The following is a 25,164-nucleotide window of genomic DNA, read 5'->3' on the forward strand; positions in this document are numbered from 1 at the left end:
AGTATTAATTTCTGATTATTTGAGCTAACAATAAATACATTTAAACTTAACCCTGTGTGTCGTCTCCCATGTTTGTCATGATGTGATTCAGTTCATGACAATGACTGATCATGGTGATCGACTAATCGAATAAAAGGATACTGCGGCCAGAAAGAAGGAAAGCTGCTGTGGCTAAAATGTTAAGATGTAGTAGGAAATGTAGTTTTATATTAACCGTACAATATGTACAAAAAAAAGTACATTGAAGGCGGGGAAAGAAGCCTATATTATAGCCAGAGCTCTGATCAACAGTCTGTGGCAAGTTTCGGGGCAAATGGAGTGATCGTGTGTTGAGCAACCCCGGACATATTTTGGAGGTCATTTCAATTAAAGTAGTAGGATAGGATAGGATAGGATATATTTGGATTTTGACATGATTTATGTCTTGAACTGAAAATTCCAAATGCAGAAATGAAAATGTCTGTATGCCATCATCCATTAGTGACTAGCGCTGTTTGTGATTTTGAAGCCGAGGTACAAACAAGTCATTAAACATATGAGGACTTCATAGCAGTGAAATTAATGATCCCAATATGTGTTAGACAGGGGAGGGGAGGGGATAATTTATTTTATCCGCCGTTTGGACCCTAATGGAGGCTGTCAGGGATGATGAAGGGCGGACAGGCCAGCTGTGACAGCAAGAGCGCATGCATTTAGTGCACGCACACTCACCCACTTAAAAGTAAGTGAACTAATACAGTACATTGTTGTGTGACAAATAGCAAAAATCTCCAAGCTCACAACGCGCTGCATCGCCACGCGCTGTGAGCTCGTAGATCGGTTATATTCGCCGATAGCTACATGGAATACATGCCCGAAATAGGGACGGCTGGTTCAAAGTGGATAATCACTCCACGTCTTTTTGCATGCTTCCACAGGAGCCATTTATTTCGTAGACATCCTCTTGAACTAATCACTGAATGACTGTTGGTCTGTTTGATGAAGTGCCTGTTGTTTCTCTGGTGAGATTCTCAGGGAAACAAATGAGACACTGAGGAGTCCTGGGTGGGTACGATAGGACATCAAGAACAAAGCCAGGATAAAAAAAGACAACCACAAAACACAGTAAATCAGTGGTTCTCAACCTGTTCTGGATCAGTCAGGGCCCACTTGAAAATCTCTAAAAAAGCATTTGCGGCCCACCCATCTGACCACATCTCCTGTTTTTTTGTTCTATTTTAAATTCTGTTATTGTGTGTTATATTTCATGCTGCTTTTCACATGTTGCACAACACTTTGGTCACCTCTGGTTGTTTTCAAATGTGGTTTAACCACTTAAACCCCAGCATCCGCAGCGTGGGGAAAGCTTTACCCGGGAAATAGCAGATCGACAAGCTCGATCGGCTATTTTCAGCAAAAGCTTTCGCCACATAAACAGAAAAACTGAAAATACACTAGCATACAGCCCTGAGGGACTCCACTCAACCATATATGGGGTTTAAGTGGTTAAAGTTATACGCACGCTAAAAGATAATCGAGCATATTTGGAGCAGAGAACAGCCCTCCCGACAATCAGGGGGGGGGGGGGGTTCCTTACCCCGGTTTAGATCAGGAGCCATTGTTGATATGTGGCAAGAACACACACTTCCCAGACATAATACAACCGTTTGTCACCACTGTAAGTTTAACCGGCTCCGTTCGTTGTTTACAGTAACATCATAGAGTTAAATAATACGGTTTACATCTGCTACTCGTCGTGAGATCAAAGGACGCCAGGTGCTGCGATCGGGCAAGCCCATTAAGGCCTGAGGTTACGATTCTACAAAATGTCCTCTAAACCCTACGAGTTTTTTGAAAAAACTTATGTTGCTATGTCAGTGGTGTGACCCCAAAATGAATATGTATTTGGCCGCGGACCCCCATCTCAAAATGTTGTTCCAGAGACCCCCCAGAAGCAAAGACTTGAGTTCCAAATGTTCGCTTGAAAAAATATATATTCAAAGATTTGCACACATGTCCATTATTTTTGAATAGCCAAAGTGTAAAATAATGCTTTTTAGCTCAAATCAAAATGTGACACAGATGCGTTCCAGGTCTTAAAGGGTTAATAGAATCCGGTAGTGTGTGATGCCCCGTTGTTTTAAAAATCTTGTTGTGTGTGCATGTACAAGATAATCTGATAAAAAAGAATCTCATAAGATGATCCTGTAGCATGTGATCCAAATCGTTTAAAGATTGTAAAAGTCCTGTATTCTCCAGTGCAGCTTTAGTGGTTAAGTTGCCAGGTCCACTCTGAGCGTACAATGCATTATGGCCAGCACTTATATAATACATCATAAACCTTGTTATAAGTTGTCATACATGATTATAAACATTTTTAACTCATTGACTGCCATGGACGAGTTAACTTGTCGAACTCTGCCAGGGCTCACACTGCCAACGACGAGTTTGTACGAGTTTAAAAAAGAAATATATATATATATATTTTCCACACAGAACCACGTGTGAAACGTGATCACTTTCTAGTTAACTTATTACTTAAAAATCCTGTATCTCGGCTCCTGTGTAATTTTTTTTTTGTGTGATGTATTTTTGCCGAAAGATGCTATTTTTATATAATTTTTCGTTTAACAAGCGAACGGGAGGTCGCGATGACATTTTCTTTTTATTGCAGAAGCACAGAGGTTTCTCTGTGATTAGCAACCATCAGGGGATCCATCATACTGGAGATAAATATTCTGTGACTACTTGAAAAAGGTAAGAAAATAAAAAAATCGCTGTCAGTCTGGGCCTTATTTAGTTGTATCTACTCTGGCAGTTAAAGAGAGACAAGTGTTATAATGCCTTATAAGTGCATTATTAGAAATAAAACTACCTTTACATACAATTTTTTTTACATTAAACCCATTAAGACCTGGAACGCATCTGTGTCACTTTAGATTTCTTTGGCTATTCAAAAATAGCAGATATACAAGCTCATAGCGCGGCACCGAGTGCCGCGCTATGAGCTTGTAGATCTGCTATTTTTGAAAAATCTTGGAAACATTTTTTTTTTAACCTAGTTTTCAAAAAACTAGGTTAGGATTTAGAAAACATTTTTAAGAATCGCCTCAGGTCTTAATGGGTTAATGTCATCAATAAAATCTTAGTGTTTTACCAATTATTTGGGGGCCCACTTGCAATACCCTCACGGCCCCCGGCCCACAGTTTGAGAACCACTGATCTAATGTCATGGTGATTGGTCCCTATTGGCGTATGTAAAGCGAGCGGGTCACAGAGAACACGCGCGCTGCTAACCGAGAGCAGAGGAGAGAACAGAGCAGGCGGGAGAGAGAGAGAAGAGAAGTGGATCAGAGAACACAGCAGGGAGAAATATAGGACGAAAGCTCAAGTTAACCCAGATAGAGCACACAAAATGCTGAGTAAAGCTGTGGAGTAGTGTGCAGACTGTGCACGCACGCCCTCACACACAAACACACACACACACACACACACACACACACTCTCTCAAGCAGAACCATCATGACACACTGTGAACAGCCTCACTGCAAATGTGAATAATGGATGAAACTTTAGAAGTAAGGCTCCGCGACTCAACACTCAGCTAAGGGCAAAATATATCACTTTACTAACGCAACTTGTGTAGCCTGGTGTGTCATAAGTCACTCATGATGGTCTTTTGAGATAAGCTTTTTCTGCTTTTATTTCGATTTTTATTTTCGGACAGCGGAGAGAGACAGGAAAACAGTGAAAAATCCACCGGCTGGCATCGGGAATCGAACCCGGGACACGCTGACGGGAATTAAAGCCTATGTGGTACGCGCCTTAACCACTTGGCCATGAGCACTCCCCTCTCTGTCCAAGGTTTAACCCTCTTAATGCAACGGACCTGAGTTGCAACTGCACTTGGTCTGATCTACAAGCTCACAACGTGTCGCGGTGCGACACGTTGTGTGCTTGTAGATCGTCTATTTCTGGCGGATGTCCTCCGCCCAAAAATGGGGGCGTTGGGTTTCAAGTGGTTAAATGGAAACAGGATAATCCAGTCACCTGTGTGTGGCTGCGTGTGTTTACGGTGGTGAGAATATAAAGACCGGTGTTCGCCACATCTCTCAAGTCTGAACATGATCAAGGTTCACTGTGTGGGAATCAAAGATAGGCAGAGATGACTCCCACACGCGCCAAGACATTCCTGTTACTTTGTTCATGTTACTGCAACTCCCATCTGCTCCGCTTCTCACTCACTCGCTCGCACAATTTTAGCCTCTTCATATATTTTGACATCTCTAGAGCAGTGGTTCTCAAACTTTTTTGGACCCTAAATTTATATATAGTTATACCGTAGACCCCAATTTGAAAAGATTTAGTAGCCAGGAACCTACAAACAACATTTATGTTGTTAAAATGTTTCATAAATATTCCAAGTTTTTGCTTTTTTTTAATTTATCTACATTGTAGATAAATAAAAAAAGATTGTATAACCTGTGTTGTGACTTGTAAGCTTGTAGATCGGCTATTTTCAAATAGCCAATGTATATAGGGTTAAATCTGTTAAACTGATTATCATGCTAAAGCTATATTAACTCATTTTGGAACCCCCTCAAGGACCCCACTTTGAGATCCACTGCTGTAAATTGTCTTGTAATGCTCTCACAGTGGTCACACCGCATGGAATGATGAAAAATTAAGAGAGATATTATATTTGAAGGTGGATATATTATATTGTGTCCATGTTTGCATTTTTTGGGCCACACTATACTGTATGTACGTGGTCTCCTCAAATCAAAACAATGGGATTTATTTACGTTTAAAATCTGCAAAGTTTCCCTCTGACAAAGCAGGCTTCTGAATACTGTTCCAGTCATATCGGTGCACAACCCACACAGAGAGTCTCTATTTACATTGCAGCTCCAAAAGTGATATCTGCAATGGGTGAATCCCCCCCCCCCACACACACACACAACACAAACACACATACAGTATTCACACGCACACCCGTGCACACACAAACAGACGGGTACCAAATATACCCTTATTGATGGGGTTGTAATTATTTAGTTACTACATGGGAGCATTTCACTCCTACTTAACGGGACGTTTACTGTATCTTTGCAGAGCACTGTGCACAAGATAAATGGTAAATGGTGCATTTATATAGCGCTTCTATCCGAAGCGCATTACATTGATTGTGCCATTAACCCATTCACACACACATTCATACACCGATGGCGGAGGAAACCATGCAAGGCACCAACCTGCACATCGGGAGCAATTAGGGGTTCAGCGTCTTGCTCAAGGACACTTCGACACTAACTCTAGGGGAGCGCCCCAGCCCGGGATCAAACTGGGAAGAACCTTGTGGTTTTCCAGTTCACTCTACCCGGCCACTCTACCCCTGAGCCACTGCCGCCCCAGATACACTGATACACTGCTTCGTATGCGAAACTCCTCTTAGAAATATGGAAACTACAAAGCGCTTTAGATAAGTAATGAAATCCCCTGTGATCATTTGTAAAAAAAAAACTAAACAAAGGCCACATTGTGGCCAGCTGTGTCTCAAGGAGAAACAGCTGACTGAAAGAAGAAAAAAAAGATGCATGCAGGGAGTGCACGTCCTCCATGAGCCAAAACAATGCAGAGCATGAGAGCACGAGTCAGTGTGAAAGTGTTACAGTACACCGGGGAGCCAAAAACAGCGGAGAAAAGCACTCTCAGTCTCGGAAAGGAAAAGGAACTGAAATTGGGTGCTTTTTCAGATGGGGATATTATATGTGACATATCTGCTGTTGGGCAGAAACCAGCCAACTCTAAAATGTTCATTTTTCAGAAAATGAAAAAAACCTTATATTTAAAAAAAAAAAAGCAATACTGCCTCATCAAAGTTGGTATTGTGACTTTATATATTGTCAGATACTTGCATGTGTCATTATATTATTATCACCACTTTACACAAAACCAGCTCAAGTGGAGGTTAGGTTTTGTCCATCATTGATAAGAACAGCTGACAATGGATCTCCAAGCTCACAATGCATCACAACACGTGAATTAATGCCCTGATGCTTCATGACACTGCGTATATAGGCCTAGAATAATAAGCAGGACTTTAAGCATTACAATAACTTCTGCAAAGAGTGGTTTGTTTCAGTAGAACTATAGCTCGTAATTTCTTGTCACATTGAAAACACTACATAGATTTAGAATAGATAGAATTAATTGTTTTCATAACATTAGCATCAGTGCTAAGTTTGATAAACAGGTACACTGCATAGTTACTTTTAACAGACTACAGGGGAAAAAAACTGCCTCGTTAAAGTTTTGTATCAGCCACAACTATTGGTACTTGTATACTATTTAGCAGTATCACAATGAACTCTTCACTTTTCAAGGTTTTGAAGAAAAATACCATAACATTAGTTTTTTTCACATAATTTGTTTAAGACCTAGTGTCATTTTAGATTTCTTTGGCTATTCAAAAATAGCAGATATACAAGCTCATAGCGCGGCATCGAGTGCCGCGCTATGAGCTTGTAGATCTGCTATTTTTGAAAAATCGTGACATTTTTGAGAGAAATTCTTATATTTTTTTCCGAAAAACATTTAAGATTTAGAACATTTTTAGAAGCGGCCTCAGGTCTTAATGGGTTATATTGTTATATTAATGCTATATTATCATTCAAATCTTAGTGTTTTGCCAATTATTTGGGGGACCACTACTTGCAATATCCTCCCAGCCCAAGGGTGAGAACCACTGGCCTACATGCCCAGTATAGTGTGGTTAACATTCAAGAAGAAGTGCACAGATTTCACCATAACCTTCACACTACTGATAGCTAGTGATGTTACACGGATATTTGGTCCCTGTATTGTATCGTTCCCTAGGGGTCCCTGTTGTATTGACAGGCATCCAGCCACACAGGGAAACCTGCCTGGAATATAAAGCAACGGTGGGTTGGTTCATTTGTGTCGTAATTAAATTCAGGACCACCATCACCCCCCCCCCCCCCCCCCCCACTGAGCCATATGATTGGGTAAGACATGTGCTTGTCACTTTCTCCGCCTAACTATCACAGCCAATCAGAGAGAGTGAGTGAGTGAGTGAGTGAGTGAGACCGGCTGGGGGGTGTGATGTGATTTGATGGTGTGTGTGTGTGTGTGTGTGTGTGTGTGTGTGTGTGTGTGTGTGTGTGTGTGTGTGTGTGTGTGTGTGTGTGTGTGTGTATATTACTATACTTGTGAGGACCCACACCCACAAGTACAGTAGAATTTGAGAAATAGATGTTGTGAGGACCATCTTTATCCTGGTCCTAACAAGGAAATATTTCGTTTCATTGTTAAAAAATAATTTTAAAGAAAGGTTTGCGATTAGAAAAAGATTCAGGTTGGGGTTAGGGTTAAGATGAGGTATTTAGAGGTTAGATTTAGGGGTTAGGGTTAGAGTTTTCCCTATTTTATACTTAGTTGTGTGGCGATGTCACACACACCGAAAAATTGCTGATCAAGTTGCGAGCTTGTAGATCTGCTATTTTTGGGCTGTTTTCAATGCCGTCCTAAAATTCTAACGTCCTCACAAGTACATTAATACAAACCTGTGTGTTCGTGTGTGAGGCGGATCGGTGGATGGAGGGGGAAGCCTCCATCTGTCATGGTTTAATTGGTTGTTGATTAAGAGAACATATGATGGGTCTTGTCTCATTAATTTCTATGGACGGTTCGACCCAAAGTGAACCCGTCCATCATCCAGGACACGGCGCAGGCCGAACGGAAGCTCCCTGTTCTCATTACAAAGACGTCTCCTCTCACGCGGGGCTGCCTGCCGCGCAGCCGGGGACACAAGATTGAACGCTGATGGCTGCTCCCTCTAAGAAAAATGACGAGTGCTAAAACAAGACAGGGATGTTTTCCCGCCCGAATGAGTGGTTTTTAATTATTCCAATTCAGGAGGCAATTGCTTCTAACGACGAGGATGATGAATAAAACATAGAGGCCCATCTTTCATCAAAGGATGGCGGGTCGGGGATGAGAGTTGTGCGGGGGACAGGGTGTCTGGATGGAAGGAGGTCTTTTTCTGGAGGGGGGGTCTATTATCCAAATGACATGGCAGAGTCTTATATATGTAGCCTTAGTTTTAATTTTCTCCAAAAGGCGGAGATACATGTGTGTCTCTGTCCACAGCTAACCTCGCAGGCTATGCCGATTGTCATGTTTCTTTTAGCAGGCCAAGGGACTCGAATCCCAAATATTTTATGTTGGTCAACAACGTAATTTTTTTGTGACTGAATATTCACAGTGCAATCGTCCCTCCAGGCTATAGGATAAGCATTCTGGCAGAGATTTGCGCTCCACTGAGTGCACCTTTCTAGTTTCTAGTTTCATAATTTTCACTATAACCCCAGACACAGACACATTAGTCTCGCGTCACCAGACAACTATTCCACAATCTCTGAATGCTTCTGTATATAGAGTCTGGAACTCCACTTCCCGAAAGCTGCTTAACGGAAGCTACTCAGACCGGAAAAACATTCGACCAATCACGACGCGGTGCCCGCGGACCTGTAGTCCCAGTGTTAACAGAACCGAGGCGGAAGCATAGAGTCATAGGTAGATTCATGTTATTTGTGCGAGGATTGTTTATCATTATATTCATATATGTATCATATATGATACATATATATATCTGTATATATATTCATACATATATCATATTTATATTATTTAACACTTGTTGTTTTGATTCCAGTCGGACTCCTTTGCGCCACTGCACAATGCTAAAACGGAAGTGGGTAGGGGAGGGGCTTCCGCTTTCCCCTTAAGCATGATCAGAGCTTCCGAGTCCCAGACTGTATGCCGGAAACATTTGTAAATTGTGGGAGGCAACAGTCTGGCCACGCGAGACTACAGACACATACATGTATTTCGGCAAATAAATGAGGTTAAAATCAGTTAAAATTCCCCAATTTCAGCTAGATCAGGAGCATTGCTCAATATTGTTTTGCATCAAGCTCTAGCTAGCCTACATCCTGCTCGGCCAGAAATACTGCCTGACCCTTGGCTGACAAATTCCAATCTCACACTTGTGGCCCACTGGCTTGTCTAAGCAGCTCACTCTCTCTCAGCAGGGATTCAGTACAGTGCACTAGACTCAACCTGTGCTCTCCCACAGTCATCACTGATTACTGTCTCTAATCCAAAACGGCGTTGGGCGTCACAGCCAGCTGCGGACGGACGGGGGCCAGACCAGGACAGGACACGGCCAATCTTAACATCACAGATTACGCACCAGGACGTGTGATGATGAAGGGTGACCAGGACGTGTGATGAGAAGTGTTTTAAAAATGTTGAATAATTTTGCATTATTTAACACACATCTTCTCTTCTGGGGGGTCCCTGGCACAAAACATTTTCAGATGGGGGTCCGCAGCCAAATATATATCAATGACATGAAAAAGTTTGAGAACTTCTGGTATAAACTACCCCCCTCCTCCTTTGTATATCACTGCTGCTCTGCCACTCCTGTGCCACCTGTCCACCTTATAATCAGCCCACGTTCACAGCAAGGTTATTTCAGTTGGAGAAGAGCTTGTAAATCAGATATTTTGGATATTTTTCTGACATCGTTGAATCTTGCCCCCGACTAAGCCATATTAAAAAAAAAGAAAGAAAACCTTTTAAAAACTAAACTAGCAATCAAAACTAAACCGAGATTGAAAACAAAAAGCCGAAACTTGAATTTAACTGAAAGTTAAACGACCAAGTCACAGCGATTAGAACATGTAGGAGGGAGCGAGCGCTGCAGAGAAAAGGAGTAGGACGCAGAAATGTAATGTAGGTCAAAAGGTGAAGTCAGCCCACAAAGTAGAGCACCGCGCTGAGTCAAGGCGAGGGAGTTTGCCTGAGCGTGTTGTTTACGTGCATAAAGAAAAGCGCAGCGTCATTCTTACCCTGTGAGTAGAGCAGGATCTGCATCTCCAGCAGGGTGCAGGTGAACAGCTGCACCAGGTTCTCCACTCCCAGCAGGCTGAAGGCCTCCCCCAGGGGGAAGTCGGCCAGGGGAAGCTCCCCTGGGCCGGGCCGCTGGCACACAATGGGCTCGTACACCTGTTGGGGAAAGATTATAGGTAACACCGTACGGTGTGTATTGTTGTTGTCGGGCAGAAACCTCCTATCTCCATATTCTAACTTTATGCGTTTTTTTGAACCCATTAAGAGCTGAAGCCGATTCTACACGTCTCCTAAATCTCAACAGTTTTCTGAAAAACGTATGTTTCTATATCAGTGGTGCTCAATCTTTTTCATGTGAAGGACCCCCAAAATTATATGTATTTGGCCGCTGAAAAAGCAAATCTTCTTGAGCTTGTAGATCTGCTATTTTTGAATAGCCCAAAGTGTAAAATAATGCTTTTTTAGCTCAAATCTAAAAATGACACAGTTCCAGGTCTTAATTGGTTAAATTAACGCCCTACTTGATACATACTACAGCGTAGGGGCTGCACAATTAATCAAATTTTTATCTGGATCACGATTTTGTCTTCCCGCGATTAAATTAACATGAACGTCAGATTATTGACATTTTTAATGTGCGCTTCGGGGTGCGCGTATAACGCTCGAAAACAAGAATATAACGCTCACCCCAAAACATGCTCGCAGATATACAAGCTCATAGCGCGGCACTCGGTGCCGCGCTATGAGCTTGTATATCTGCTATTTATTTATTTTTTATCGTGAAAATGAGTTCAAATCTTTGAATATGTATTTTTTTAAAGCGAACATTTGTAACTCAAATCTTTGCTTCTGGGGGATTCTACAAATGTCTTCTAAATCGTACAGTTTTTTGAAAAAGATATCAGTTCTATAATATCAGTGGTTCTCAAACAGAACCCCCCCCCCCCCCCATCTAAAAATATATTGTTTCAGGGACCCCGCTGTTCGCTTTAAAAAATATATAATATTCAAAGATTTGCACAATTTTCAGTTTCTCCGCGCTACGAGCTTGTATATCTGCTATTTTTGAATAGCCAAAGAAATAAAAAAAAATGACACAGATGCTGCTTCCCCAGGCCTTAAAAGGTTAACCCATTTGAGTAATATTTCATATTTTTGCCATTAATACACACCCCGTGGAACTTGAGGGAGCGTCCGGGCGGGGGCAGGGGCACCTCGTACAGGATGTTGTGCACGTAGCTCTCCAGGGGCAGCGGCGGCGCCGTGGCGCCCGTCACGGCGCGGTGCAGCTGCGAGAGGAAGCGGCGGGAGGCGTGCATGAAGGGCATGGGCGTGATGAGGCACAGGGCCTTGGACACGTACAGGGTGTCCCGCGACGAGTCGTAGCCGCCCAGCCCGCCCGCCCGGGCGGCGGGGGGCAAGGAGGACGAGGAGGAGGAGGAAGGGGTCTCGGCCTCGTCCAAGCTGCTGGCCAAGGAGTCCATGCTGGAGGAGGAGGAGGAGGAGGAGGAGGAGGAGGAGGACCAGGGTCATTATATTGTACTTCAGCGTTTCCCAAACAGTGGGTCGGGATCCATTTTTATGGGTATAAATATCCGCTTTTTGGTTTCTAAAAAAATCGAAAATCTTTTTCATAAATTAAAACTAAATAAATAATTGCATAAATTAAAAAAATGATAAAAGAATTTCCTTTTTTTGTTGTAGAGAAAAAAGCAGATCTACAAACTCACAATGCGTCGCAACTCAGGTCCAGTTTACTACATCTAGAGGGTTTAACCCATTAACACATTCCCTGCCAGAGGGTTTTTTTTTTTTACTTCCCCCACTGCCAGCATTACATTCAATGTTAAAAAAACATTTTTTAAGTAGTCACAAAATATTTTCCGTGATCACCGTCCTCACGGTGATCCCCTCATTACACACACACACACACAGGAGGATATCACGATATCTCTGGTTCTGTGTGGATAAATTGAAAACATTTTTTTATATATATATATATTTTGAAAAACGGTTATACTCGTTCTTGGGCAGATAACAGGGTATTTTTCCAACAACGAGTATAACCGTTGTTGGTAGGTAATGTGTTAAGACATGAGGCCGATTCTACAAAATGTTTTTTTTTTAAAACGTATGTTACTATGTCAGTGGTTCTCAAACCTTTTCATGTCAAGGACCCCAAAATATATATGTATTTGGCCAAGGACCCCCATCTCAAAATATTTTCTTCCAGGGACCCCCAGAATTAAAGATTTGAGTTTGCTTGAAAAAAAATATATATTCAAAGATTTGCAAACATTTTCACGATTTTTATAAAATAGCAGATATACAAGTATGAGCTTGCATATCTGCTATTTTTCAATAGCCAAAGTGTAAAAGAATGCTATTTTAGCTCAAATCAAAAAATGACACACAGATGCGTTTCAGGTCTTAATGGGTTAAGTGGTTAAAACATTCATTAAATAAAAAATAAAATAAAAAAAACTAATGAAAAAATGCTAAACTAAAATAACCTGGAGGAGGACGAGGACGAGGAGGAAGGGTTGTTGGCGGAGGAGGAGGAGGAGGGGTGCTCCGCGTTGTGCATCTGGTAGAGGGTCTGCATGGCGGAGCAGATCTGGGGGCTGGTCACCTCCTCGTAGAAGGTGTGCACGAAGCCGTAGGTCCGCGAGCCGTCCTCCCTGGTGATGATGAAGGAGTGGAACTGGGGCTGCCGCTGGTCCGCCTGGGTCCGGAACGACAGGCCTTTGGGCATACACAGCTGGACCAGAGGGACGAGACAGGAGACATGTTAGGGAACGACAGGCCTTTGGGCATACACAGCTGGAACAGAGGGAGAGACAGGAGACGTGTTAGGGAACGACAGGCCTTTGGGCATACACAGCTGGAACAGAGGGAGAGACAGGAGACGTGTTAGGGAACGACAGGCCTTTGGGCATACACAGCTGGACCAGAGGGAGAGACAGAGGAGACGTTTTAGGGAGCTGTGTCCACAGAGTGCGCCTTTTGAGTTGGCAGAGCCAGTCTGTTATGCATTTCTATAATGCTCTGGGCAATTCAAGTTGGAAACAGTTAAAGACGGGGTGCCGTGATTTTCACTGATTTCCCCCCCCTAAAACATAATCATGTATTGTGGTTATACTAGGGGGAAGATTTTTTTTCAAAAAAGTGTACAGAAATTGTTGAAATTATGTTTTTATGTGGACACGCCTCCAGTTCATTAAGTATACCTGGTTCTCACCTTAGCACCACCCACCTGTCCTAGTCCCTCCTCCTCCTCATGCCCACACCTGTTGTGTTATGATAATGAGGGGGAGGGTATATTTTTACTATGTCGCTAAAGGAATGTTTTTCTATTGGCACGTTTGACCCTCAAGGTTTCAGCCTCCAGGTAGAAACTCAAAATAGTCAGAGAAGACATAAAACACCATAAAAACACCACCAGGGGGATTAATGAAGTTCTATCAACCTCATAGACACATGAAAAACTGAAAAAGTGCAAAACCATGGCACCACCTCTTTAAACTTTTGGAAAGGAGCGCTCCTCTTTTGACCATGAGAAGTCCTTGTTTACCGTTGTTTCAGCTAAGGTATTTGTGCTAATAATGTACAAAGATATTACAATCAAAACATACTTAAAGTAACAAAAGTAAAAAATACTAATTTATGCGCAAAGTCTCATTTCACACGTTTTTTTTCCAGTGTTGAAAATTGCTGAGCTTGTAGATGTAGATCAACTATTTTCGAATAGACAAAGTATGAAATAGGGCTTAATTGGTTAATGTGCGTTTTGTAACAATAATCTGAATCTGCAAAGTAACTAGCAACTAAAGTTTTCAAATAACTGTAGTGCAGAAAAAAAGTACAACATAAAAATGTTTTACCTTAAGACATTTAAAATACCTTAAAAGAACCTTGAAATTGTACTTAAGTACAGTACCTGAGTAAATGTATTAAGTTACTTCCCTCCACTGGTCCGTTGCCAGTTTATGTATGTGTGGCTGGCATGTGTGTATTTTTGCAAAGCATGTAACTTTTCCTCTTCCTGTGTCCAAACAGCCATAATAAGTTTATGTAAACACCCCGGTTACCGCAGGCTGGAATAAATATGGTTTATTATGGCCATTATGTTTTATATGGTGCTCTGGGCTGAAGAGGAAATCACTCCAAACAAGCGTGGCCCTGTGGCTGATAACACGCGTGAACTAACAGCTGGACGCGTGGTCTTTCGGAGTACATATTAAAATGCACACCGTGCATGTAATCCCACATGCAACTACACCTGCACAGGCACATGCATAGTACTGTATGTATGTACACACTTACACATACTTCGTTGCTGTCGGGCAGAAACCTTATATCTCCATATTTTTGGGGGTAATTTAATACCCTACTTTGTCATACTACAGTACAGTGTCGCACAAAAGTAGCAAAAATAGCAGATGTACAAGCCCACAACGTGTCGCGATGCGACGCGTTGTGGGCTTGTACATCTGCTATTTTTGCTATTTTTGAATTTGAATCATGAATAGTAACAGTTTTGGACATATGAGGTTTCCTTTTCCGGGACACATGCACACGCTCACTCTTGCCCAGCGGGCTGCAGGGCTCTGATTGGATTAAGCGAGGGGGAAGCGAATCACGATTTCCACTTCATCATTTATGACAAGTACCCCCCCCCCCCCGACAAAAATAAATCCCATTACACGTTTACAAGCTAAAGAGAGTAATGAAATCACAAAGTGAAGTGAGAAAAAAAGGAAAATCTTCATCCCACAGAAAACACCGATGAAATCTGGCAAGTGTCCTGCAAAGCTGTAGGACGTTCACAATTGGTGCCTTTGAACAGTACTGGGCAGCAACGGGACACTATACTACAACACACACACACACACACACAACTATACTTGTGAGGACATACAACATTATAGAATAGCAGATCTACAAGTTTGCGACGCGTTGTGAGCATGTAGATCAGCTGGTATCTTTTTTTTTCACGATACCAGCGTGCAACCAAGTACTGTATAAATCAGACCATAGCTCTAATCCTAATTTTGCGGGGACTAAGAAAATTGTCCTCACAATGTCAATTTCTGAAATTCGACTATACGTGTGGGGACATTTGGTCCTCACAAGTACAGTAATATAGGTACACACGCCACATGAGATGCTCATAAGAAAAGGGTCCGACTGCGTGTCTGACTGCGAGGCCATTACATCCAGTTTACTTGACAGTCTCAGTACAGAGTGATCTAGTTCCACTGATGTGTCTCTTACTCTTTTCCTGTACATATCAAAACTATGACCATCAAAACTTGCTATTAAGCTATCGCTATTGCTAGAGGTGAGCGCGAGGTTGCAAATACAACCGTGGCCTGACTAAATAGAGGGCGGCGGGGGGGCGTTGGCTGCACGCTCCCTGGAATTCCCGGATAATCCAGTGGAATGATCCTGTTTGTGCCGGCTGGCTCATCTCCATGCCGTTATCCCACTTTTGCTCCAGCAGGGTCAGGCTGGCATTAACGCAGAAGGAAGGACTTCCTCTCTCTCACACAGTCTCTCCATCCATAAAACGACACCGCAAACAGCAACGTGCCTCACAGCGCAGGTGCACGCTCCACCTATATTTCCATGACTTTGCACATTTTCTGTCATCGCAGACACCTTCCTGTTAGGGCTGGCTATTGCCTACAACCTCATGCTATAAAAAAGTATCACGATACAGCGGCCAGCCGGCCACGATACGATACCCATCACGATAGCTGTTGATTTTGAATAATGACCATGTCTTAAAATATTTACTATAGAGTACAGAAGTCCTGACGTCAATCGTTCATCCCCAGGTTCGTAAAGTAATTTCTCTATGGAGAATAACATTGGGTCATCATAGAATCGTCTCATATAAGAATTGTGGTCCAAAAATAAACAAACTGTCTCGGCGATATTGTCAGGGAGGAGGTTCTGTATCGTTTATGATAGTCAGTCACTTATATTTGATACGGTCTGTTTCTGGCAAAAATGTAACTAATTCGGCGGAAGTAACATTATCGTTTTCTCACCGTCAGTTGATGCTTCATATCCATAAGAGTCAAAGTAAAATCTTATTTGACGCAATATTAAATAAGTCTATGGGGATTCAGAATGGGGGTGGAAAACCGCGAACCAGGTAGACGAACCTAGGATGTGTAAATTACGTCAGACTCCAGTGCTCTATAACAGCTCTTCTTTAGTATTCTGAAAAGGCTGTTTTGTTTTTGTTACGTATTGCACAAATTAATACAATTACATTTCAGTCCCACTGAGATCTTTGAAGTAAAATAAAATGTTTCTAATCCCCGAGTTCTTATTAATACATGGCATTAAAATATTCTCTTTTCTTTTTTAGACTTCAAATGTTGTTCTTCTGTTGTGTTTGGTATTTCTAGTCTTTTGTTGCAAACAACATTGTTGCTCAGACATGAGCCGTTTGTGTTAACATGGTGACCGCCAAAATTATCATCATTGAATTTTGGCCCCCAGCCCCCACCCTGATAAGCACTTGGAATGTAGGAGTTGAGGCATTACATTTTCTGTTCCAAAGACACATATTGTGAAAATAGCCGATCTACAAGTTCACAATGCCTCGCTTTGCGAGGCGTTGTAAGCTTGTAGATCGGCTATTTTCACAATGTTTGCCAGGTTCTTATATTATTTGACAATTTGGCAATTTTGGTTATAGTATAGTTTGTTGATTACTTTTGATGCAGTAATGGTCTATTACTTTTCTTCCTTTTCGGTATTAACCCATTAAAATCCTAAAAAAAAAATGTTCACGATTTTTCAAAAATAGCAGATCTACAAGCTCATAGCGCGGCACTCGGTGCCAGAAGAACTGTAATCTTTTAGCACAGCCCTAATCCCTGTATACCTCAGACAGAACCAGAGAGACAAAATGACTGCTGGGGACACAGAGTCAGGCTCAAAGGTAAAAAAGCAGTGTTGATTTTGTCGACTAAAACTATGATGAAAAATGCTCGTTGACTACCTTTTTTCACTGACGAAAACTAGATAAAAACTAGATAAAAACTAGATAAAAACTAAGCTATGATGATTAAAACTAAGACTAAATATATTGACAATTTCGTCAACAAATAAAAACTAGACTAAAATGTTGTGAGGCAAGTAATTTTATATTTGGTTGTGAGCTTGTAGATCGGCTATTTTCAGCATGCAACCAAGTGTTAAATCAGCCATTACCGACAAAATACATTATAGTCGACTAAATCAACTGTAGATTTAGTCGACAATAATTTTATGACATTTAGCCTACTAAAACTAGACAAAAACTAAAACATTTCAGATGACTAAAATACGACTAAAACTAAATGGAATTTGATTCAAAAGACTATGACTAAAACTAAATCAAAATTTGCTGACAAAATCAACACTGTAAAGAAGTAACAACATAAAAGACAAACAAGCAGAAAACAGGGGAGCAGCTAGGGAACACAGAGCTGTGTGGATGGATGCTCCACAAGACCAGACGGGATTGAGATGCAGCATGAAAGGTGATCATTATTACAGCCGCTCTGCTGCCGGCTGGGCATACAGGAAGGAAGGAAGGAGAGGTGTGATTGTGTTTTAGGCTCCTGCTGCCTGCTCTCTCCTCCCACCAACACCCGCGACTCCGCGAGCGACCCTTCCCTCCCCTCCCCACAATGTCATCTCTCTCCCACTCCCAGCAGGAGGAGGACGAAGAAGAGAGGGGGAGGAGGAGGAGGTGACAATGAAAGGTGTGGTAGTCTCAGACAGTGTTTCCCCGATTCAGAAATCAGGGAAATGGGAGGCCCTGAAACATGACTGTCATACCATGACAGTCATGGTGCCGAGTCCCCCTGGTTTATAGTGGTGTTCGTTGTTTTTTACATCGCCGGCCATTTTCTCCAAATTTTCTCCTATGCTTTCAGCCATGCGACACTAATGGAGGTGTATTGCACTCTGATACATTACAAAAAAAGAAATGGCCGGCGATGGGATTAAAATGCTTTTAATTGGGAGATACGGGTACTTATCGCGGTCCGGGTCGCCTTGTAACATCCGTGGCTCGGGGGTAAGCACTTTATATTTGAAATCTGAACGTTTATGTACATGTGAGAGTTGGCAATGTAACAAAAATCGAACACCGCCATAAACCAGGGGGACATGGCACCATGACGCTTGTATACAAGCGTCATGTGAACCATGGCTAGGAAATGGGGTACTGCACTGCAGCCCCAAAAAAGTTTGAGAACCGCTGTGGTAGTATGTGTGTGTGCACAAAGCAAGAATGTGGAAGAAGATGAGGGGGAGGCTGGATGGGAGGTGGATGAGGTAATGGGAGGATGAGACTGAAAATGGGGGGGGGGCAAATCAGTGGAGACTGCATTGATAGTGCCAGAGAGAGAGAGAGAGAAAGAGAGAGAGAGAGAGAGAGATGGTATTCCAATGTCTCTCTCCCATCAGACACCTCCCTCGCTTCTTGTCGACCGAGCCGGTGTTCAATTTCAAACCGGGCAACCCGCGCCGCAACAATGGCCAGTTTCCATGCCGACGTAAGTCGAGAAGCGCGGCTTGAATTATTAAGCGGCTGCTGACGCCAGAGTAGATGGAAAAAATGATGGTCTGACCTTGGATCGTCACACGAGCCAGGGAGGGACACCCAGCACCCAACTAACTACACCTCAATCTCCACCGGGACCTGGACCCTCACCTGAGGGAGGCGCACAAATGCACGTGCAGTGCCCGCAGAAAAATAAAACCTACACGCTAGGGCTTTCACGACTAGAGATTTTTACAGGTCGACTAATTTGACCCAGTGGTAGTCGACTAGTCGAAATTTACATTTAAAAAAAAATTACAAAAAAGAAAAAAAAAACTACGGTACTACTCCTACTACTATATTACTATTATTATTCTCCTCCTGCCCTTATTTTTATGGCGTTTTAAGGGAAGCGCTTCTGGCACAGCAGCACAGCACCACAGCAGCGTCTCCAAGGATCCCCATTGCCCAATAATAGGCTTTTATTGGGCATACTTTTGACCCCCTTTTGATAAAAAATAAAGTCAGGAGGATAATAATAATAGTAAGATGGGCCATTACTATGGCATTAAAAAAAAACAACTAACTATTCGACTAGTACCAACAAGGTCGACTAGTGGTTATACTAGTCGACTAGTCGACTAGTTGGTGAAAGCCCTACTACACGCGACACGTGCACATCATGCAATCACTGTATGTACATGTACATACAGACACAAACAGAAAAGCCATACATGTGCACTGCATAATGTGCATATCGTTGCTGGCGGGTGGAAACCTTGTTAAGTCCATAACCGTTGCTTTTTTAAATTATTTTAAAAAGATTTCAAATAGTGAAAATAGCCGATCTTCAAGCTCACAACGCCTCGAACAGCGAGGCGTTGTGAGCTTGTAGATATGCTATTTTCGCTACTTTTGTGCGGCACTCTTGTATGATGGAGTAGGGCATTCATTTACAACAAAACATGAAAAGTTGAAATATGGAGATCGACAGAGCCCGACAGCAACGATAGACACAAATATACACATACTTGTGCATTATCCACACACACACACACACACACACACACACACACACACACACACACACACACACACACACACACACACACACAGGGAACAATACACATAGAGTACACATAACTTGCATGCTTAAACAGATATGTGCGTGCCCAACAAAAACATAAACACAAACGTTCGCAGACACGTCGTCATTGTGCACGCATTGAAATACGCACAAGGATGCACTCGTGCACACAGACTGTCAAAGCAGGTAATACTAAACCACAGCTATCCAACAAAAACCACGAGAGGAAAAACGCAATCACTAAGAGAGACGATATTCAAGGTCAGTAAGCTGACCTATCGTGGTACTGATAGGTCAGCACCTTCAGCCCAACACTGACACACACTTCCTCTAACGGTAACTTAACCTACGACCATTATCTTTTTTTATCATCGTTGTCGAGAGTGAATAGTGTCAGTCTCAGAATCCTCAGTGTGCGCACACGCACGCACACACACACACACACAGCAATTTTATTTTTATTTCTTTGTTTTTTTGTTTGTCTTTTTGTTGTTAATATTAATACATTCAAATTGTATGTATTGTAAACGGTGAGGTTCTCTTATAAGCCCTCCTAGGGTTTCTTACCTCACCGGCACAACAACTATTCGTTATCTTTCCCCAGGAGAGAACTAGTATATTATGCATAATGTATTCTGTTGTGCAAATCAAATAAATCAGTCAATACACTGTTGTGATTTATGACATTTTCAAGCATGTTCTTGTCTGAAGACAAGCCTTCTTTCTTCTCCTTCCGCATTTGGATGCATCTCAATTTACTGTTTTTCAGTTGACTCAGTTGAAAAAAACACACACATGCCAAGCAATTTTGGGGTTGCGCAATTTGGGAGTTGCGCCCTGCGAAGTGCGAATTTGTCTGACCAGGCCTTCGTGCTGAGCTCCCTGGGTAAAATGGTAAAAAGAGGAACATGGTCTGTCCAGGCCTTCATGCCGAGCTCCCTGCTATGGTAAAATGCATAGAAAAACACTCTCTTAGCCAGCTCCCACATGGGAGGTCAAAGTGTCTTAATCCTGGTGCCTCTCGGCTGAAATAGTGTAGATGTTTCCTAAAATCTCTCTCTCCCTCTCCGTTTCTGTGTGTGGGAGAGAAAAAGAGCTTGCATGCAAGCACGTGTGTGTGCCTGAGAGAGAGAGTGTTTACAGCAGACATTTGCCTGTGTACCTCTATGCCCTCAAACCCCAGTTTAAATAATCCCTGATGCCCTTCCTTTCCCCTGTAAATGATCTCTGAGGCTGTTGGCCTGCCCTCCTGGGGGTTTTGTTTGGACTTAAAACCTCCACTTGTCCCCCCAGCTGCTTCCCTTCCCATCTCACCCCATGATGGGACAATCTTTTCCCAGAATACGTATGGGATTGGGAACTATCGTTCATTTCCGCAACTCAAAGTCATTTCGTTCCAGTTCACTGAAAAAAGATTAGTTCTAATGCTTTGTTCACCGTTCAGTGCTTCTGGTTCGGCCCTCCTCACGTATTTCAGTGCAATGAGGAAAGAGTAACGTCTCTCTTTTGGTCAGTCAAAATGCTGCATTTTGCTAGCTGACCGGCTGAACCTCGCATCACTAGGCCTGTCACAATTATTACATGATAGCCTAATCGCAATTATTTGAGATAATCGCAAGCATTCTTTGCATATATTTTCAAACATTTTCAAAAAATGTGGACATTTTAAGCTTGTAGATCTGCTATTTCCACTATTCATGTGGGACACCTACCATGTTGACCGCATCCTGATCGAAGGGGTTCCACTCCACAGTCTCTGGGTAGTGGGCAAGGACTTTGGATTTAAAGGTCCTCTTGAGGGGGCTCTGTTCAAAATTCTCCCCTAGAAATGAGAGAGAGACAGAGAGAGAGAGAGAGAGAGAGAGAGGAGTCAATTGGTGTTATACATCAGAGAGGAAAGACAGAATGTTGAATGGCCAGTACCAGTATCAAAATTAGGGTTGCAACACTTAATTGAACTAATCGATTTAATCAATTTTAATATATGGATTCAGGAGTGTTCAGGAGTGCATATGGTGTGTGAAAAGCACACCAAAACACACGGACATCAAAGGCATCTTACTGTATGTTGTTTGTAAATGTCTTTAAATGCTAATAAAGTACAACTGCTAATCGGATTAATTAATTTAATCGATCTTAATCATCTTTTGGTTTTGCATTGATTCTTTATATAGAACAGAAAATGTATTTTATCAAACAATATGCTTCCTGATGATTTGATTATTAAAACAAAAATGTTTTTGAATAATCACACACACACACGCATAATCAATAGTTAAAGCTCTCATCAGAATGGCTTTGCCAGAAAGTATTGGAAGAATGACTGCGTGCACAACTGCATTGGATATGCTACAATGGTCATTCTTCCATGGTGTTGGTTCCTAGCCCACCCATCAGATGAGTGGGCCGCGGGCATTTTCAGAGCATGTTTATTTTTAATGATCAATCAATCGATCTGTGTTCCCGATTGGATCCATGGAACCAACGTAGTATAAACTTTAGTTGCTATTTATCGGTATCACAATGAAAATCCATTTTTGGCAAGGTTTTAAAGAAATGATACCATGGATTTCTTTTTTTTACATTTTTCATTACAATTTTTATCCCACGATTTTGTAACCCACTTTTTCACCCAGTGCCAATTGTTTAAGTAATCCTGGGCGCTACACTCCCTCTGCCAGCCTAGCTAGGGAGAGCCTAGAGCCAAGCCCATGCCTGTTCTGTGAAGTATGCCTGCATACACGCTGGACGGATATGATGTAGAGGCTTAACAAATCGGTTTACATTCTCCGTGAATGAAACGAGTGTTGTGATTGGTGGAAAAAGATGGTTTCGGGGGGAAATGCATACGATGGAAGTCCCTCCGCCCCCATAGACACTCTCTGCATTACAGTAGGTCGTGACCGGGCTTTTCTCCTCGGAGATGAGAAAAGGCTGGGAATCGGGCTAGCCTGCATACATGGAATTCCTCTCAATCAGCAGATGGGTTGGTTGGTTGGTTGGTTGGTTGGTAGGCAACCCCCCCAACCCGGCCCCCCCGAACACACACACACACACACAGAGTTCTCACCAGCGTTGCCATGTCTGCTTATTATAAGCAACTTCTGTAAAGTCGCTTGTAAATATTGGTAGTTTTTTGGGGCTCGTTTCTGAAGTGTAGTTGCTCATTTGGGTTTGCCGTCTAGTGTTGTTTAACCCATTAAGACCTGAGGCGATTCTTAAAAATGTTTTCTAAATCCTAACATGTTTTTGAAAAAAATCTTTAAAAAAACAATCAGAGATTTTTGTGTGTGTTATTCGCTTATTTTGGACTTGTTTTCATAGACATGGTTTCTTATTGCTCTAGCAAAAACTGGCTACGCTGGTTCTCTCTCACCCCTTTACAAACCACTGCTCCCTCTGTCAGCGGACGATACTGAAATAATCCACCCACGATCGACGGCTCATTAAAAAGACACATTTTCATTAACCTCTCCAATCCGATTACTAATCATAATTAATCAATTAATAATTCACGTCCGTCCGACCGGTCTTACATTGGTGTAAAATGATATAGAGATAAGATGTGCGTACAGAAGGGGATTACAGTGGTGGGGATGTGCGTGACAGCTGTCAATGTGTCAGACAGTTGCACACAGGACTGCCGACTTGAGGAGTGACACCAGTGTTGCCAGATTCTGTGAGAGAAACAAGCATCTAGGAAAACCAGCCCAAAAGAAGCGACCACATGAGCACTTTAACATATACATCAGCTATTTGAAAATAGCAGATCTACAAGCTCACAACGCGTCGCATCACGACGCGTTGTGAGCTTGTAGATCGACTATTTTCAAATGAAATATTGCGGGGAAATTATAATAATAAGCAGATCTGGCAACCCTGAGTGAAACCGCGAGAAGGCTTATCAAATGGCGCAACATCCCACATACCAGACCAGGGGTCTTCAGGGTTTTTCAGGCCAAGGACCCCTTAGGCGAGAGAGAGATGAAGCAGTCCCCCCCCCCGCTACATATTGTATAAAATAGTGTTGCAGAACTTTTTCATAGATTTCATTAAATAGCTTTATAGACCTGTTTGACCTCACTATTCATCGGTGTTGTGTAAAAAAGAAAAAATGGTTTGTTTGTTTACATTATCTATTCAATCAATATGTTGGATTCATGTGTATCTTCAGATATGTAACCACTTAAACCCTCAATTTGTGCACATTGTACCTGCACATTTTTGACACTGCTGCTAAGGGATAAGCTATAGTGTTTGTGTCAAGGACAAGAATACTGCATCCAATATTTTTATGCTTACTTCTAATTGTTTTTTGTTCTTCCCTTACATTGCTGTAGTGTATCATTATGTTAGCACAGTTCTACGGAAGAAGTCCCACCAACATTTCGCTGCTTGTACTTGTTACAAGCAAGTGACAAATGAAGCCTTCTTTATTCTTGATCCCCATAGAATCTATTCCCTTCGCCGTCGGATACTGTGCTATCCGCTGCGCGGCCTGCGATGCAGTGAAATGAGTGTGAAATTCCTACAATGTTTTTGTTCAGCCGTCATTATAGGAAGGATTGCCAGCTGACATTGCTGTGACAATACGCCTCGGTTCTACGTCTCAGCGATTGTGAAAGACTGGATGTCTATGGGCTGCTACAGTGCTAATGGCCGATGGATGGATACAGATAGAATTGAATATCCATCCCGATGGTTCTTCTATCATTTATTCTGTGCTTTTCCCCCTCCATTGTCCATCTCTTTGCTTCAATGTTTTGTCATTGTGCTACACTGTTCCCTCTGTGTTTTATCAACACACTAAACAGAGGCTGATGACCACGGCTTTCAGTGAGAGAGAGCTGCTGTTGCCTGTGGATGACCACATCAGTCCTGTGGCTCCGTAACAGTCTCTGGACTGTCAATGCACTGAAGCCCCTAAATACTAACAGCGAAAAGTATCTACAAGCTCACAACGCGTCACGATCATCGTGACGCGTTGTGAGCTTGTAGATTGGCTATTTTCATTGTTGGAAAATTCTTGACAAACATATATATAACATGTTTTCTCTCTATCAGCCACTATATAATTATGCTGGGGTGTTTTCCTGCAGAAAAACACATCCCTCTGGCTGTATTTTGCTTTTGTTCCACTGTTTACGTTGACATTCCACTGTTTATGTTGACATTCATCCATTGCAAGGATGCTGTCTGTGTGTGTGTGTGTGTGTGCGTGTGTGCGTGTGTGCGTGTGTGTGTGTGTGTGTATACCTTTAATACTATTACGTATTATTATTATTATTATTATTAAAAAATAGCAGAATCATGACAAACAATAAGTGGGCTCGCAACTCACTTTTAAAATGCTCCAATTCTATTCACAGCAGCAACAGAACTGTTCTGTAGCTGCTGTGAACTAAATTGGAGCATTTTAAAAGTGAGTTGTGAGCTCCCTTCTTGTTTTTCAGCTCTCCAATACACCCGCAACAGGGGAGGGGGGAGACAAATGCTGATTGATTTCCGATTAACCTAAGACCTGAAACGCATCTGACACTTTTAGATTTCTTTGGCTATTCAAAAATAGCAGATATACAAGCTCATAGCGCGGCACAGAGTG

At 42.3% G+C, this 25,164-nt stretch overlaps 1 protein-coding gene across 7 annotated transcripts in view; it reads right to left on the bottom strand.

Annotated features, from left to right (window-relative positions):
• Positions 1 to 25,164, bottom strand: part of dennd5b (DENN/MADD domain containing 5B) — a 116,962-nt gene that overhangs the window by 49,337 nt on the left and 42,461 nt on the right. For all 7 annotated transcript variants that reach the window (XM_084050268.1, XM_084050267.1, XM_084050265.1 and 4 more), the window contains 4 exons: positions 21,275 to 21,384; positions 12,432 to 12,679; positions 11,091 to 11,403; positions 9,918 to 10,074 (listed from right to left, as the gene is read on the bottom strand). In XM_084050268.1, coding sequence (XP_083906394.1) covers positions 9,918 to 10,074; positions 11,091 to 11,403; positions 12,432 to 12,679; positions 21,275 to 21,384 — 828 coding nt within the window. The remainder of the gene's footprint in view (positions 1 to 9,917; positions 10,075 to 11,090; positions 11,404 to 12,431; positions 12,680 to 21,274; positions 21,385 to 25,164) is intronic.

The sequence above is a fragment of the Gymnoscopelus microlampas genome (assembly GCF_963454915.1).
Source record: "Gymnoscopelus microlampas genome assembly, chromosome: 23".
Lineage (NCBI taxonomy): Eukaryota > Metazoa > Chordata > Actinopteri > Myctophiformes > Myctophidae > Gymnoscopelus > Gymnoscopelus microlampas.